This window comes from Punica granatum, chromosome 6 (genome assembly GCF_007655135.1).
Source record: "Punica granatum isolate Tunisia-2019 chromosome 6, ASM765513v2, whole genome shotgun sequence".
Classification (NCBI taxonomy): domain Eukaryota; kingdom Viridiplantae; phylum Streptophyta; class Magnoliopsida; order Myrtales; family Lythraceae; genus Punica; species Punica granatum.
Window position 1 is genome coordinate 23,528,304 of NC_045132.1, and position 18,839 is coordinate 23,547,142.

The following is an 18,839-nucleotide window of genomic DNA, read 5'->3' on the forward strand; positions in this document are numbered from 1 at the left end:
AAGGGGCATGCCAACTTGGGTTGGTTAAAATGGTTCGACTTTTGTTCCGCTTAAGTAATGTCTCGGGTTCGAACTCTTATGAATGCAGAAAATTCACGCTATGAGAGGTTTATCCCTTAGTGCACCGACCTGGTTCAACTAGATTAGTCGGGGTCCAATTAAGCTTCCAGATTCCGGAGTTCACACAAAAACATAATAATAAAAGGACATAAGTAGTCACACCAAATATCAAACTTGAAACATTTTGATTACCAAGCGAGAACGTGTATCATTATAGTATCCTCTTTAACAACAAATCAAATCCATTATTTTAACGAGTTTGTTTATATACCACTTTGGAAATATTTAAAAGGCTCATCCATATTTTTAAGAAAAATATAATTATAGGAATATTGAGAATGAAATATAACGCAATAACATACGTTCTCGTTTAGAATTAAATAATTTTTTCCAATTCATTTTTTTTGTGCAACAAAACTTTTCATATTCCTTTATTTTTATTTTTCTCTATTATCACGTTAAACACAATCAACCTCACTTTCAATCGAAAAGTATTACTAACGTTTCGTGTAATAATGTACTTCATCAGAAGAGGGGGTTTTGGAAAAGCGGTGAAAATGAAAGTGCATGCTTTATTAGCCGCAGCCGCATTGCACAGGCGATTGTCAACTGGAACACGTGTAAAGGCACACAAACTCATAACATGTTCCTCCTTTTTGTATTGGTCGTACGTGTACATATATCTATGATGTATATATTTGATCTATTCTATATATATTTCGGCTTGATTAGTTATTTTTTTGTCTGCTCAGTGCGAACTTGCTTGCCCCTAAGGTTTGTTCTTCTTCGGTGGATTGGGACGCGTGCTTTCTTTGGATTTTTTTTTATTTTTTTTCTAATGTAATTCTACCTGCCCAAGTTTGGACCAAAACCTGAATATTAACATTTGGGAATAAGAATTTGTTCGTATATACTGAGTGGCAGGGATAATTAAATGGTCAACTGAAAATCTAATTAAGTAAACGGGACATTCATTATCACTTTCAATTTGCGACATGTTATGGTGCGTACATTGGTTTTAGAAGATAGCCTTCCAAACTTATAATATAACATAATATATTGTATTTCATGTTCATGTCACAGCTGTAATTTTGGCGAGCTAGTGTGTGCGAAGAATCTTATTCAAATTGTTTATAGTTAATAAGACATGCAACATTAATTGGTACATGCATATGACAAAGTCCTAGATTAGTTAAGCTATGCTTTTCCCATAGTAAGGAGATTGAATAGTGAACACTCACATGGTGCCATGACTGAAGGGTTTGCCGTCCGATCATTATATAGTTGGCCGAATAGAATCAAATACGTATAATACAACGCATATAAATATTTATAATTTATATACGCCTATACATAAATGTTTATGTCGATCTACGTATGAGACAGAGATCTACGATTGCTGCAGGACTTCAACATAGAATATAAATATTCCGATGGCCTAACCACGCCTTAGATTGGCTGATCCATGCACATACATATCGAGTTCAATATATTTTGAATAACTGACTCCATAACTGTCATATTAAAATTTTCTTTGCGTGTTATTCGTATTATTAAATCATACGGTTTCGCAAGTCTTGAAGAATTAAATAAATGTAATCTCGGTCAGCTAAAATGTATTGTTTGCGCCAACGCCGGATCAAGCACCTATAATACACACACACACACATGTATACATACATATTTCGATTTCTAGATGTCGATGCATGAATTTATTTAATTGTTCTGCAATCGGCTCGACCAAAAGGAGAGGAAAATAAGAACTCAAAGTCTATTGTTTATATAATATATATATATATATATATTATATAAAAAGGGGGAAGCATTAAAGTTTAATTTAAGTCTGGGGTTGCCCTTTTGATAGTTATAGATTAGATGAACTAATGCCTCATGATTGGTGCGGCTATTGCGGTATGAGTCACCCAAAGAGGTGATGAACTCTTAAGATACCCATACGTGATTAGACCTTTTTATGCGGTACAGTATGAGCCTCTTATTTACCTACTTTTCGATAAAATTATGATCGATAATGAAAAGATTTTACATGCAGCGTAAATATTAAAATTTTATTGAAAGTATATCGTGATTAGGTTTAAGAAAACCACATATTAATTATTGTTTTCACTAAATATTTAGTAACTATTGTTTTCTATTGTAATTATATACGAGTTTATTACCTGGTACTAATTGAAAATCACTAGCTTCAACAAATTCGGATTAATTGATATCTCGCAAACAAGATTTGTCTTACATTTTCTCCTTGTAGACTCTTCTTATATATTTTTTTCTAGTTCGCATAAAAGTTTATTCTCCATTCATTAAGTTATTTTATTCCTTTTATTCTACTTTATCCTGAAAAAAATTAACCGTTCGATCCCCTAATTTTTTTTTTCCATATACGCGCGAAATAAAACCAAGATATACATTAAGAATGTCCATTTTCTACTCAAATGAAGTTTTTGGCTATGGCATTAATCAAGCCAGCCTTCTTGTTAAAGTTTTTCATAGCATGTTTTCTTTTTTTTTAAATTAAAATGGAGTCGTCACAATTATATATATATATATATAACCATTTTAATCAATACAAAGTTCAACTTTCAATCTTATAACAATGGTCGGTGAGGAAGAATTAATATCTATCAAGTTGAACATAATACCGGTCTCAGCTTCATCGAGCAATTAACAATTTGCATAAATTCTTTTTTCTAACAATTTCAAGTCGGCCGGACTCAATCTTTTTCCTATATTATATTAATAGAAATAGAAATGCAGAAATAAAGAAGGGGAAAAGAAAAGGAAAGAAAGGCAATTAGGCCGAGAAAAAGTTAAAAATGGGGCTGGCAAATTCCCACCATCCGTCAGGTGGGCACATTGCCATCACACAATGAATGGGCTCTTTGATCGACCAATCAGACGCTCAGAGTGACAAATATCCCAATTTTTTAAATCCCCATGATTTAATCAATGCTCAATTAATTAATGCTTTAATTAATTAATCCGCACCTTTCTAATCTCCTTGGATCCCATCCGTACACGTTGACGGGGATCGGATGGTGCAGGTCGTTACAGGTAAGGCGTGTTGGCAATGCCCCTCTTCAAGCCGGCATCTCAGACATGAATGACTTGCAAGAACTATAAATTACATAAAATAATATAAAAATATTATGATGCCTGACACAGATGATAAACTGTATTTTAAGTGTATAAAGCGCATGATTTTAAAACTTATGGAAAGTCTCTCAAATAGAGCTAAGCCGATAATCAAATTGAATAAACATTAAACCTCGTCGATAAATTGAGCAAAATCTCATAGTAAAAAAAAAAAAGAAAGAACGTATGTTGATTACGTATAAAGCAAAACGCATTATTAACACTTAAGCTTTATTCCTTATTGATGGCGTCAGCATACCGTCAGCAGGGCCTGCTCTTTGCAATTGGTCGTAAATGCCGTAATCTCTTAACTCTAGACTTGTTAGTATATATATATGCAGTGATGACACATATTGATTTAGTGTTTGATTATCGGATGTTATTATTTATTTATTTATTGTCTTCTCAATCATAATTAATTTAATATGCTGCGTTGATTAGAAAACGCACCGATAATTTTGAATTCACGAACTTTGCAAGTATATCTAATATGCAGTGGACCGAACTTGCTCCTTATACCGTTTAGTAGCCACAGTTGCTCTCACAACACATGCCAAATCAGAATTGATAAACCATTGTAATTACGCATGCCACATGCATATTATTCATTTTAATTAACAATATTAAGTATAATATTCCGTGCCTAGGAATAATTAACTATTAGTGTTTCCACACAATAAAAGTTGATCTATCAAAGGAATTTAAATTGCTCGAATATTCTTTTTTTAAATTACTTTCCTGTCCACCAAGAAAAGGCCAAGTTCGGCTTCCCACCTAACTACAACCACTAATTTTCTCCTATACTATATTAGATCTAATTAATTTATATAGCTAGCTAGTTCGTCGGGAGATGATATATAGATTGTTATATAGAATATATATATATATATATATATTTCCTGATGGTTCAAAGTTTTTCTTGATTCCACACGCATTTTTTGCTCGACAATCATGTCATTCTAGTCACGGATGTTATTGGTTGTTGTCCTTTGTCCTCTCTCATGAGGACAAGTACGATGAATATTATATAACTGAATTGCTGTATGTGCATTTTACATCCGATGATTTTCTATTTTTCTGGCTATAGTTTCTAGAGTTTTAGATGACTATCGGATACTTAGCTTGCGTTTGGTTTTCGAGTTAAATCTTGATTCGACTTAACTTTATTTTATGTAATGACTGCAAGTGTTGATAAATATACAGATGAGTAAGAATATATATATATGTGTATATATATATATTGAAAAGTAAATAAAGAATTAATTATTAAAAAATGATAGAAAAAATTATGAGTGAAAAAATATTATTAAATAGAAAAAAGACAAACAGCAACAATTGCGGTGTTGAATTTAGAAAAAAATAAAATTTAGTTAAGTAGAGTAATTATCCATTTACTTTTATTTATATATATATATTTTTTAATAATAAATTATTTATATACTTTTGGATCTATGTATATATATATATATATATTTTACACGTCGATATATTTGTCAATACTTATAATTATTGCACAAAATCAAGTTGAGTTGAATTATTATCTAAAACGCAAGTACTGTCATCTACCTTCTTTCCCATATGCTTCATATTTTGGGACATAGTAACCTACCGAAGCTATAAATTGGCAGTACTTTTGGAAGAATTGGATGCTATGCGAGTTTTGTACTAACTTCCTTTTTTCATGTCATGTATTTATAAAAATATTGTATCTTTTTTTTCTCTCGATCCAAATACGAACAATTATTGCTGTATTTATTGGAAATACATTATATATTGGAAAATTATTATTTCGTTTTTATGCTGTGAAAATTAATATAAAAATTTTTAGCTACAGAAGGAAAATTTTCCCAAGAAATTATAGAAGAACGTCGTTATAATATTTTTTTAATAATACAGCAGTTTTTGTAATTATATTCGTAAAGCTGTCTCATTTAACACTCCTTTTTTTTTAAAGAAAAAAAGACTCGTCCCCTAATATTGATGCCTAAATTGCTGTTTAATTAAATATGAACAAATATATATATATATATATAATTTGAAAATCAGATAGGTTAATATACTAATTTCGGGGCACGAAGTAATTAATTAACTTAACACAAATCTAGGGAAAAGCCTGATATGACTTGCAGAATTGGACTTGCTTTTAATGACAGCACCCGTATAATTCTGTAGCATTCTGTAGGGGCATTTCTGCACTGACAATTGCAATTAATGAATAATCACACATAAATTATTTGCAATCTAATACTACTGCAACATTATTGAAGGTACTTCAATGTGTCCGGTCCCCTTGATCGATTCCTCTATTCTTTCCACAAATCTCGATTTTCCTGTAGCTAGCTCATTCCCCACCTTCATATCCTATTACAAATACAAACAATTATTGTTCCTACCTAAGCTAGCTTCTTCATTATGCATATCTAATCAATTTTAATTATTAGAACATTGACCGCAGGGCCACAAATTCAAACTGTACGACTTCAAGAGAGTCGCATGTGATATGAAAAGCGCATTTAGAACCCAATTAATCAACTGAACTCGGTGGGCATGGATCTTCATTTTCGCGTGAAATTTTGTACTGCTACATTTGGCACACACTAATATCCCATTGAAGATGAGAATTCATCCACGTGTATGTCCTATGTTATATCATCATCGATGGTGTATTCGTACGGACATAGCCACTTTTATGATATAATATAAACTAAATCGTGTGCCCGCGCTATGCGCGGTAATTTTAATTGAAATCAATACAACCTTCATCAAATGCAAGCATATGATCGGTACAAAATATTTGCTTATTCGTTATACTTAATCATGTAATATTGGATCCATAAAAGAATTATGTGACTTTAAATTCAAAAATAAAAAAATGAAAAAGAAAAAGAAAAAGAAATTAGGCTTAGAGAGTTAACCGCGAGGGTGAATATGGAGTTTTAAGATGGACACGTGTCCCTTAATGAAAGAGAGAGAATAGAGAGAGGCGGGTTAAAATTAAGCACTTTACAGTTATATCCATGTATGTTATGCTCCACCTTTTATTTCTCCAATATAAAAAAAAAGATAATGGGGATAATTTTGTAAAATCAATTCAAAAATAACTGTTGAGGACATAAAGTTCTCCCATTATATTTTATATAAAAAATAATAATAATATAATAATAATAATAATAATAATAATAATCCAATATACATAAGTAAAATTGAATTGGTGTATTTAGTAAGGTGCATTAATATGAATAATAATACAAATTAATTTCAATTTATGATAAATATATATATATATATATTAATGTACATGTACAATATTATGCCTATAGGTTATAATAATTATTATCAGTGCTCAATGTAGAAAATTATAGCATGAACTATCTTAATTGACGTTAGAGATTTTAAAAAGAATTTATAATCCCAAAGATAATTTTTAATTATATGAAATTTTATTTTTTACCACAAAATGACACTTCATTTTGAAATTTTGTTTCCTAGATATAGTATTTCATTACAATATATAATAAAAGGATTTAATAAAATTTTATGAGTCAGTAGATCAACATACTTAAAAACTTACTAGTATATAATGATGTTGAAGTTGCATGAATGAAGTAACATTTTTATTGGGATTAAAGTATTAGTTATTCTTATAATTAATAAATATAATATGGATCAATAACCAAGGTACATTAAATATGATACAAGTAAAATATTGTATATGCTAATTGAATTGGAATTGAAAAATCAATTAAATGTGGAATTAAGATTTTTATATTTAAGTTGTATTATGCATTATCTTTCTACTTGTAAGCTTTTATATATTATAATAAATTTTACGTAGCTGCATTTTAATTGTTGAAATCAATATGATAATGAAAAGATAAAAATATATAAAATATCAAGATATTGATTGAATAATATTGTTGCATTTAGTATTAAAAAGAAAAATCCGTACATTGCACCAGCCACTGAATTAGTTATAATAGTATGGATATAGTTGTACGGATTAATTTCTTGATTAACCAAATAAGAAGTTCTAGTACTCCAACTTTACCTCCATATCGATTACGTATCCTGTTAGACGTCCTAATCAATTGATAATTTTATCCCGTAAATTTTGAGCCAAACAAGTATTATTCCAAAAAAGGAAAAAAGAAGAAGAAGAGATGAACCTGTAAGGCAGCCGATGTGAATAACATGTGAAGGTCTAAAATGCAATCATTTTAAAAGTGATTGTACTATACACGCAAGTAAATAACTAATTCTGTAATAATGTAATTCATATTAAGTAAATTACACATCTTTCAAGCAAGTTAATTGCATGTATTTTAAGAAATTAGTTGAGGTAAATTACTTAGATTTTTAGTAAATTACACTGATTTCAAAATGTCTTTACGTATGTTATTAATTAACAAATTACATGAATTTTGAATAATTTTACTTAAATTTTTAGTAAAAAAAGCCTCAGTGCACCCCACTTTAGAATTTCTTAAATAATCTGAGTTTAATTTTGCCACTTGCATATGCAATCGGAGGGAAATCGTGAATCTGGATGGTATATATTCATTCAAAAATAAAAAATTCTAGAATGTATATCATTCTGTAATTGTAATCCATAACATTACAGTGAATCAATCAGCAGAAGAACTAATCCCATCATAAGAAAAAAAAGAATGCGTATCGTTTGGGAGTTCACATGAGATTATTGTCGTGAAAAGGATCGGTCATCTTTTCCCATTCTTCTCTCATGAGGCATTCATCATCCTTCCTATCCCACTACACTTTTTTCCTCACCCATTGGGCGTTTTCTCGCCTTTCTCCCTCCCACTTAACTTTTTCACCCATTTTTGGCTAAAAATTTTCTTCTGGGGAAAAAAACAAAAGAAAAAAAGGAAAAGTAAGGGGTCAGCCAGCTCATCATCTTCATCTCATTGATTTGGGCAACCTCAAACAAGTCATTGGAGTTCCGACAATTGCCCCGCGTAGGATAACAGATAATCCGACGGTTCTTCTCCTTATCCCTTCCCACATGCACCGGGGCTCATGCACCTTTCCCCCTCAACGCAAGCGGGCCCCACATCGGCTGAGAGACAGAGGGAGCACAAGCCCCCCGGGCAGGTAACGGGTCTCTGGCGACGGCGCTGAAAAGCATTAATGAGGAGCCCATGATGGGGCAATACACGTTGGACATTCTGACTGGCCGGAGCAGGGGACCGGTGCGCTGACGTGTGACGTCGCTGTTGGGGGGGAGGGGGGGGGGGGGGGCCAGAGATAGAATGGAGGGGACGGAGCTCAGTTTGAGTGATGGCCTAATCACTTCCCGATAAAAGAAGAAGTGGGTCCCCCCATCCGAATGCCCTGCTTGTCCTCCTTGCCCCTACTTCCTTCACTTATCTACGGTCCTGCCACTGCGTGCGGTGGTACCTTCCCCTTCCCTTCCCTCTCTCCCCTAGGCTAGTCCTACCTTAGCTTCTGCCTCTAGTCTATCATTTGTCCTTTTCCTTGGACGGTACAGACCTCAAAGGCCAATCCCATTCTCACCGCATGAAAATACCCAAGAATAAGGAGATCCCACCTCGATCCAACATTAGTAATCATTCACTTTAGCCTCCATAATTCAGATTGGGCATTTTTCATCTTCTTCATTTGAATGAAAAGGTGGGATTCACGTTTCCTAGCAGGAAAATACGGGGCAACCGAGTAATACCCTGAACATTATTTTATGTAGCTGTATTTAGAAGTACTCTCTATACTTAAATTATAAAAGCTAAATTCTCGTATTGTACATGCTAGTCACATGTCATCTAAAATAAAAGTAATGTGTTAGGACAGTTGGCCTATCTGCATTTTTTACGAAGTAGATTTCCATTTTGTGCTTGTGACTCAAGGGGTGTATTTTTACAACTCATGTGAAATTCTACGCGTAACTTTGTACTATTGAAAGGCGTATATGTTAAGACCATCTTGGTAAAATGATATGATCTTCTATTTTTTTATGTGTTATAATATAATGAGCGTACCTTAACTTTACATTATTTAAAATGCAAACCTAAATATAGAATAAATAACATCTCTTATATTGTATCGGACACGAGGACTTGAGGTAAGTTTAACAATGACTTTAAAATAAAAATTAAACTTTTTTCATTTAATCTAATACTTTATTTGAATCATTTGTTATGAATTATAATGCATATATTTAGAAAGAAGCTTTCTTCCTAATTCTGACTTTTTAGGTCGGTTTTGTCTCCGTTTCACTGGATGAGAAGGCGACTTATGAATAATAAATTACATTTCTTATAAGAAGAGTGACGAAACCTCTTAATCTTTGGTTCAATTAATTAACTAATCAATGCACATAAATAAACACGTGCTGAAATTAATGTTGTAGTAGGAAAGCATCGTTTTGCCGGCATAATAATTAATTAATCGGTCAAAATACAAAAAACTCCCTCAAGGTTCCCAGCGCGGTGCCTTGTATTTTTTACCTAACCATTGACTCTACTCTGCGCCTACCGGGGGCAATTTCGGCAATGCGCCGGCTGGGGCATCTGATGCCATTTCCTCAAACATCGAATTGGATGTCAGATTCCGTAGATTCCATTCCCATGCGAGGGCAATTCGGTCAACAGAAGTACAGCCGCACGGAACAACTTTGTTTTTACATAGGCTTTTTGGCTCTATCTTACTCGGACCATTTCTTCTTTTCCCGCTGTAAAATTGAAATTCGGCTGTTCATTTTCCTTTTATTTATTTATTTCTTTTAATTTTAATATTTCGGCTGATCTCAGTGATTTTACTGTTTTACCTTTTCCTTTACGTGAATCTTACATCACGGTATTTCTTAAATTTTGCCTGCTAGATTCTTTGGCATACCAATGCCATCTAAATCCCATGCAATATTACTATTTTTTGGAAATTGTGCCATAATAATAATAATAATAATAATATTAGAGTAAAATATACTATAATAACGCTAATAATATTGTAAAAATAAGAGATAATTGCGTCATATAACTTAACGTTTAAAAGAATTTTTAGTTTTAGCTCAAATTTAATTTTTTACATGAGATATTCTAACGTTGACGTGTTGGTTTCACATCTAGGTCAACATTAACTTTCCGTCCAAAATTGACGGAATTGCATACGTGGCACGTTAATTTTGTAACACATGTAAGCAACATTACAAAATTAATGTGCCACGTGTGCAATTCCGTCAATTGTGGACGGAAAGTTAGCGTCGGGCTAAATGTGAAACCAACACGTCAACGTTGGAATATCTCATGTAAGCAACATTATAAAATTAACGTATCACGTGTGCAATTCCGTTAATTTTGGACGGAAAGTTAGCGTCGGGCTAGATGTGAAATCAACACGTCAACGTTGGGATATCTCAGGTAAAAAATCAAGTTTGGGTTAGAACTAAGAATTTCTTTAAACGTTAGACTATATGATGCAATTAATCCTAAAAATAAATACATAGACTAAGAAATTTTTTTCTCTAATATCACGTCCTTTTAAAACAATTTCAAGATTTTTTTTTTGACGTGCTGGCGATACCCGAGATTTGAATTGGATCTAAGGGGGGGATATAAAGACAATTTTCCGAATTAGAGGGTGAAATTTTTTTCTCTAATATCACGTCCTTGTAAAACAATTTCAAGATTTTTTTTTGACGTGCTGGCGATACTCGAGATTTGAACTGGATCTGGGGGGATATAAAGACAATTTTCCGAATTAGAGGATGAAATCATTGATAATTTTATAAAAAATTAGAAAATGATACATAAATTTTCTTTGACAAATAAAATTTTAAGGAGGCGTTTACTTAAAGTGTTGGTTTAAATTAAAAGACCTTATGTCGCGCGAGGACCGCATAATAATAGACTTAAGGACGTCTTGTGTCTTTACCTAAAATTTTTAATTTAAAGCAAAGATATTTGCATGTTGAAAGACGTCTGATCGATTGGATAAAAAGAGAATGCGAACGCAAACAAAAGTTCGAGGGGGACTTGGTTTGTGGTGATTGAATGAATGGGGGGCTGTTTTTATTGCCCTTTCTGCCCTCGCTTTTGTATTCATCGCCTGCATGCCCATGTACAAAGAACAAACAATGACAAGGAAATAGGAATTAATAAAAAAAAAGGTAAATGAAAATAGTAACTGGTTTTTGTATTTATATTACTTACAAGGAATTAGATCCAATTTATATATTTAATTGATTGATTGATTGATTTTTATTTTTAAATTTTATTATGGGTTGATGGATAATGGGCAGTGCTTGCAGACATTTCTACCACCATATTCATCTTTTCCGTTCGTAGATTCTTTTTTGCCTTCTTTCCTAATACTGTCCGTGAAAACAGCTCTCCTCTCTCTCTCTCTCTCTCTCTCTCTCCCTCGCTCCCTATCTCAAGCTTCTTCCTTTGCTTCTTCTTCTTCTGCTACTTCTCTTTGCTTCTCTCTTCTTCTCTGGGCTTGCTTGCTGCCTTATTCGATTCAACCACTGTGCTGCCCTGTCTACCCAACAGAGTCAAACGTCAGCACCCCACAAAGCTCAGTTCTTGGCCCTCTTCCTGTGAGCTCTTAGCAGGTCCTAAGGATTGTTGGGGATCTCCGGGAGCTGGAATTCCGTCAGATTCTGTGTTTGGGGAGGTGGGTCGGTGTCTGATTGGATAGCTGAGGTTGGAATCTCTGTCGGATCAGTTTTGGCCCTGCTCTCTCTACTTCAAAGTTCTTGTTTAGAGGCTGAACAAGATAGACATCCTCACATTCCGTTTGTTGGGGGGGCATTAGGAATTTGAGAATCTTGAAGATTCCTTGGTTCTCTCAGAGCTCCCCTCTCTCCCCCCTCTCTCTGTGGCAATATCTGATCTTTTGGAGCTGTGCCGGTGGATAAGAGATAGATATATAGGTACCCTTTTAGTCAACTTGAGTCTGTGCTGAGGTTCTGAGGCGTTCGGGTTCCCATTAGTTTCAAGAATTGAGGGGTCGTGAAGAATCTCTTGAAGAGAACTGCTCTCGGGGTGCTGTTTTGTTTGGATGAGTCTGGTTCATGTTCTTGGTTTTGGCCTTAAAGTGGGTCACCTGATTTGGATGATATGTTGGTGGTTTGTGTCTGTCATCTCAATGAACTGGTTCGGTAATGGCGGAATCATGGACCCGAAGATGAGTTTGCTCGGTGGGAAGGATCCGATCGGATGGTGGGAAAGGGTGTTAGGGAGGATCTCTTTGATCCACCATCATTGCAGTCAGTATGTTGGGTCTAAGAGGGTGAGCAATACATGGTGGAGGAAGCTTCTTTACACATGGCTAGTGGGCTCTACCATATGCTCTATGTGGACCTTCTTCTACATGAGTTCACAGGCTGCTGAGAAGAGGAAGGAGACGCTCACCAGCATGTGTGATGAGAGGGCTAGGATGCTGCAGGACCAGTTCAATGTCAGCATGAATCATGTCCAAGCTATCTCTATTCTTATCTCTACCTTCCACCATGGGAAGAACCCTTCTGTTATTGATCAGGTAATGTTAGTTTCTTGATGAATCGTAGTGTCATGTGTCTTAACTGGTGAAATTGGGCAAATTTATGCTGTTTCCATGAGCTTGAACAGACCATAGGCGATGTGCGTGCATTTAATCATAGGCAAGAGTCGGGTACGGGAACCTCAGCATGCGGAAGAGGAACAGCTTTTGGGGCATCAGTAAATTCTGTCAATAGTTGATCTTCTTTCACTGATGCCACGCAAGTTGCCATGAAAAATAAATTTTATACTCTTCTAGTGGATATTTTTAGATTGATCTCCTTGATCTGGATTTGAACTATTGCTATGGAACTGTTAGGATTTTTCGTGATTGTGAATGTTAAATACGGTGAACTTTCTTGGAAAATAAAGGGCTCTCCTGTTGTGTTGAACACGTATCTTAGCTTTCTTGCGTTCAAATCACTCTACCCTGTCGGAGAATGAAGAGGATAACTAACTTCTCTGATGCCACAGAGAACCTTCGCTAGGTATGCAGAGAGGACTGCCTTTGAGAGGCCGCTCACGAGTGGTGTTGCATATGCTGTGAGAGTTCTCCACTCAGAGAGGGAACAGTTTGAGAAACAGCATGGTTGGACCATTAAAAGGATGGACACCATTGAACAAAAACCGGTTCATAAGGACGACTATGAGCCTGAAAACTTGGAGCCGTCCCCCATTCAGGAAGAATATGCCCCCGTAATCTTTGCTCAAGACACTGTTTCGCATGTGGTTTCTCTCGACATGCTGTCGGGAAAGGTAATTTCCTCTCTTTGCTCCTAATTGCTCGTGTTTGTGTTTCATTGGTGTCTCGTGAGTCGGCAACTGCACTTGACTTCTTAGATATATCAGTTTTGCTTTGTCTTCGTGGTTATAAGTAAGGCATTGGAAAAATATGGAGAAGAGGGAAAAGGTAAGGGAAGGGAAGGGAAGGGAGATGACTACCTCTCTTTCGATAATATCAAATTAAATTATATCATTAAACTGCATTTTCTTACTAGATCTTTCATAAGTTTCTTTCCAATCGTCACGCTTTATCTTGCTTAATGCACAGTCCATTATAAATTCTGTAATTCGTCTCCTTCCATCTCCAACTATCTCCTCACTACCTAAAAATATTTCTCCGATAGAAAGGAAGTGCTTCCCCTCCAAATTCAAACAAAAAGTTAAGTTTCATTAATCAGTTTATTTTCTTCCATGAATTATGTTTAACAGGAAGACCGTGAAAATGTTTTGCGTGCAAGAGCCTCTGGGAAGGGGGTACTCACTGCTCCATTCAGGTTACTTAAGACGAATCGGCTTGGAGTCATTTTGACTTTTGCTGTTTACAAAATGGATCTCCCTGCAAATGCAACTCCAAATGAACGAATCCGAGCAACCGCTGGGTATGCTGTCACTCACTTATCCTGAGATCGACTAAGATTTTTAAGCACCTTAGTTCTCCTTCTTTATGTGGTAGTGTTGGAATTTCATGTACAAATTCTATACCTCTCTTTCTTGTGTTTTATATGGGGCTCTGTTTATTATTTTGGTTTGGGATCTATCTGCGAAATCCAGAGATTGAGTATAATGATTTGGACTAAGCATACAAAATTCACAACCTCAGAGGAGGTTTACTGTTTGATCCACCTCAATTGCGAGAAAAACGGCAATAATAGTAGAAAAATGAGTTGTTTTCTTTATTTCTGTCATGCAGGTACATTGGAGGTGTTTTCCACATTCAATCTCTTGTGGAGAAGTTACTTCAACAGCTTGCAAGCAAACAAAACATTGTCGTGACTGTGCTGGATACAACTAACCAGTCGTATCCAATCAGCATGTATGGTTCCAGTTCAAACGCATCAGATGACAGTTTAGAGGATGTCAGCATGCTCAATTTTGGGGATCCTTTCCGGAAGCATGAGATGCATTGCAGGTAAACATTTTTGTTACCTTCTTGTACTAGCTGAACTAATTTTGGAGGTATATTAAACCTTAGGTTCGTCATCGAAGGAACGCATTTTTAATTTTTTTCTTTTTAAATGTGGAGGACAACTCTTTTGGGGCCAGTCCTTGGTCAATGAACCTTGCAAGCCTAAAGATAAGCAAATTAGGAGTTTTATACGTATCCAATGTTGGTTCATTGTATTAAAAGACGATGCATCACTTGTTGATCTGTCTCATGGGATTACTCTGTTGAGAGCCAACTCCCTTTTTGAAGAGAAATTGTCAGGTCGTGGAACTGAGCTGTTTTTGTAACAGATACAAAGAGAGAGCTCCATGGCCAGTGCTAGAGATAGCAACCTCAAGCGGCATTATCGTGATCGCTTTTCTCATGGGATACATATTCCACGCGACAATGAATAGGATTGCCAAAGTTGAAGATGATTGCCGCGAGATGAGTAGGCTCAAAAAAGAGGCCGAGGCTGCTGATGTGGCAAAGTCTCAGGTACTCCATCTTTCAGTTCACTGTAATTCCTGTTTTTAAATTGATGGGAGTTATGAGTTTATAATCACAACACTTTTCATGCAGTTTCTTGCTACCGTTTCCCATGAGATCAGAACCCCAATGAATGGCGTTCTAGGTCAGTATCTCGGAGGATGTTGTGTTCTTTTCTCCTGGTATAAAAACGACAAAATAATGCAGAAAACAAAAGGAATGTATATGTAGGAATCTCATCTCAGGGAACTTTCTATTTGTTTCCCAGGAATGTTGGATATATTAATGGACACTGATCTTGATGTGACTCAACAAGATTATGTAAGAACTGCTCAGGCAAGCGGTAAAGCTTTGGTCTCCCTCATTAATGAGGTTTTGGACCAAGCGAAGATAGAATCAGGTAAGCTCGAACTTGAGGCAGTACAATTCGATTTGCGGGCGATACTCGACGATGTTCTGTCTCTCTTTTCTGGAAAGTCCCAGGAAAAAGGGGTTGAGGTAATTGACTCTACTTATCCTCCTTTCTGTAATGTTCCATTGATCTGCAGCCGTTGTCTCATATTTGTTTCTTAAAATTTTGCAGCTTGCAGTTTACATATCCGATAGGGTTCCTGACAAACTTATTGGTGATCCAGGAAGATTCCGGCAGATCATAACCAATCTTATGGGAAATTCAATTAAAGTAAGTTTTAATTGATTCAATTGACTTTAAGCTTCACAAGAAGAATCTAATTTGTAGCACTCTCATACTTCCTTTTCCCTTTCTATCTTAATACTTGTTTCATGTGATCCAATTGGTCCGCTTGAAGGAGTTGGATTTTAGTTTCTCTGTAAACAAAATTTGATGGCATACTGGTCGTTTTGCACTCTCAACTTGATTTTTTTTTCCGTCCTTTTATTTGATGACATCTCAATATTTGGCAAAGTCATTAAAGATGAACTAAATTTCTATTTTCAGTTCACGGAGAAAGGTCACATCTTTGTAACTGTCTACCTCGTTGAAGAGGTGAGAGATTCGAGTGATGTGGAGACTATCTCATCGCCTAGGAACACCCTGAGTGGCTTCCCCGTACCAGAGAGACGCCTCAGCTGGTCAAAATTCAGGGGATTCAGCCAAGAGGGGCCACCATGCCCCTCGCTATCATCGTTCTCCCACCCCGTCAACCTAATTGTATCAGTGGAGGACACAGGGGAGGGGATCCCACTCGAAGCCCATCCTCGTATTTTCACCCCGTTTGTGCAGGTGGGTCCCTCCATATCAAGGACCCATGGTGGTACTGGTATTGGCCTTAGCATAAGCAAGTGCTTGGTCGGCCTCATGAATGGTGAGATTGGGTTTGTGAGCGAACCTCGAGTTGGTTCAACTTTCACATTCACTGCAGTCTTTGATAATGGATGCTCAAGCTCGGGCGATTACGGGGACCCACAAATCAACAGCCAATCTAATCCCTCCACTTTGGAGTTCCATGGCATGACTGCGCTGCTTGTTGACCCAAGACCTGTCCGAGCCAAGGTATCAAGATATCACATCCAGAGGCTTGGAATCCATGTTGAAGTGGTTCCAGATTTGAATCACAGCTTATCGAGTGTGACAAACTGCAAGACTACAAAGATAGACATGATTATTGTGGAAGAAGAGGTCTGGGATAAGAATTCTGGCTCTTCGGCTCTCTTTGTGAATCAGTTGAGTGATCAAGGGGTTGCTCCAAAATTGTTTATTTTGACAAATTCTATAAGTTCTTCGAGGACAGGCAATAGGAGTTCAGGTAAAATACAAGGCTGCCCCGCAGTGATAACAAAGCCTTTGAGGTCGAGCATGATAGCGGCTTCTCTACAACGGGCGATGGGCTTCAGGAACAGGGCGATTACCCGTAATGGGGAGATCTCTCGGTTGGCTCTTCGGAGCCTGCTCCGAGGAAGGAAAATTCTAGTTGTGGATGATAACGATGTGAATCTGAAAGTGGCTGCTGGGGCTCTGAAGAAGTATGGGGCTGATGTTCTTTGCGTGAACAGTGGAATTAAGGCAATATCTTTGCTCAAACCGCCACACCACTTCGATGCATGCTTCATGGATATCCAAATGCCAGTAATGGATGGGTATGTGATAGACAATGTCTTTCGAATTTCTACTCTTTAGCATGAGTTGTTTAATGCTGTAGTCTCATTTGTTAGTTTACACTTCCCTACACGTGAGCTGGAAGGATGTTGAGGTGCAACATGGGAACTTAACAAAAAAATGCTTGCAGGTTTGAAGCAACAAAGAGAATTCGAGCCGCTGAACAAAGCTTCAACAGTGAGTCCCAGCATGGAGATGGACATGGAGAAGCTCAGGGGAGGGCCAAGAACTGGCACTTGCCTGTTCTGGCCATGACCGCGGACGTGATTCATGCTACGCACGAGCAGTGCTTGCGGTATGGAATGGACGGATACGTCTCAAAACCGTTTGAAGCGGAGCAACTTTACCGAGAGGTCTCGCGATTTTTTGCTTCCGAGACAAATTGGACTCTATAGGCCTAGTTAGATGCTTGCTGGTTGCACGAGAAGCCACTGTGCATTCTCTCCTGGCACTTCTCGTCTGGGTTGATTGAAGTCGGTGTCTTCGTTAGAGTGAGTTTTCTGCAACCCATTCATCAGACTCGTTTTCATTACTTGTTTCTTTGTTGGTCATGTTTATGTTCTTCTGATCAGAATTCTCTTCATAAAACACAGCATTGAAAATTTGTTTTCTGTTCAGGCATCTTCATCTGCGAGTGTATATAGAGCAACACCTGATTGCGGGCGATGGATTTTTTGTGAGTTGTTGTAGGTGTCAGATAGAAAAGAGAGACTGCTCCTTCTCTGCTTGTGAAATAACCTCAGACCATCTCCAAGATTCTGACTCGTGATCTAAGCAGCAGCGCAGCAAGGGGATATGATCACGACCCAAGGGATTGTGCCCTCTTCTCGAATAACAGAAAAGAGAGCCACAACTCGAAGAGATGTTGCTCGGTTTCCTTCTACTGTTTGTACCATAGTAGATATATGTGCATTGATTCAAAACAAAGTCCGTACAGAGCTTGCAGGTTTAGAGTCGGGGAACTAGCGTGCCGTGTTAATTACAGACTTCTCGGTAATAAAGTTGGATGACGACTTGCCTTGATTGTACGTCAAACCTGGCAGAGATTGCTTGAACTGGAGAGTTGATGTAAGTAAAGCCATTGATTATGCCAGTCTTCTTTGATCGTCCTCGTCGAGAAGGTCCAGGCAATCCTGGAAATACGATGTCAGCATCATCACATGGTAACATTGCTTCATCGAAGAGGACTTACTAGTCAGCCATCCGCGCTCTGTTAACCATTTATAACAAGCATTGGGATCTGAGTTCTTTTGCCTTATCGGGCTCGATTCGCAAGCTCTCCGGAGATTACTCAATAAGACCCTTTCGGCCCACAGATCAGCTAAATGGGTTGAAGTTTCGAACAAAGAATTTTCTTGCAACATTCGGCAGGAATAAAATTAAACTAATCCACATAAAAATTTTGGAGAAATTGTAACTTCTCTTGATCGGTGCATTGATCCTTCTGAACCGTTAGATCGGCACTCCACTAATATGACGATTCGGAGTGAGTACGGAGGGACAGGATGAATATTTCATATAGAAATTCAAGAAACCAATTTTTCTATTTTTTAAAATGATAAATGATTTTTCGTAGACGGAC

The 18,839-nt window shown here is 36.6% G+C and overlaps 1 protein-coding gene across 2 annotated transcripts; it reads left to right on the top strand.

Moving 5' to 3' along the window:
• Window positions 1-11,534: 11,534 nt before the first annotated feature.
• LOC116210682 (histidine kinase 3) lies at window positions 11,535-18,366 on the top strand. 2 transcript variants are annotated; one of them, XM_031544660.1, is made up of 11 exons: window positions 11,535-12,726; window positions 13,200-13,481; window positions 13,938-14,107; window positions 14,419-14,637; window positions 14,964-15,150; window positions 15,235-15,286; window positions 15,410-15,639; window positions 15,725-15,823; window positions 16,100-17,238; window positions 17,388-17,748; window positions 17,876-18,366. In XM_031544660.1, the coding sequence occupies exons 1-10, from the start codon at window positions 12,247-12,249 to the stop codon at window positions 17,650-17,652; spliced, it is 3,123 nt and encodes a 1,040-aa protein (XP_031400520.1). In that variant the 5' UTR covers window positions 11,535-12,246; the 3' UTR covers window positions 17,653-17,748; window positions 17,876-18,366. The 2 variants fall into 2 exon arrangements, with proteins under 2 accessions (XP_031400520.1, XP_031400519.1); XM_031544659.1 differs by having other exon boundaries at window positions 12,247-12,726; window positions 17,948-18,366.
• The last annotated feature ends 473 nt before the right edge of the window (window positions 18,367-18,839 follow it).

Bases quoted from the DNA above. Each gene is read 5' to 3' on its own strand.
- LOC116210682 (XM_031544660.1), top strand. From the start codon at position 12,247: ATGAGTCTGGTTCATGTTCTTGGTTTTGGCCTTAAAGTGGGTCACCTG. The intron at 14,108-14,418 runs GTATGCTGTCAC...TCTGTCATGCAG, and splicing joins CGAATCCGAGCAACCGCTGG to GTACATTGGAGGTGTTTTCC. The intron at 14,638-14,963 runs GTAAACATTTTT...TTTTTGTAACAG, and splicing joins AAGCATGAGATGCATTGCAG to ATACAAAGAGAGAGCTCCAT.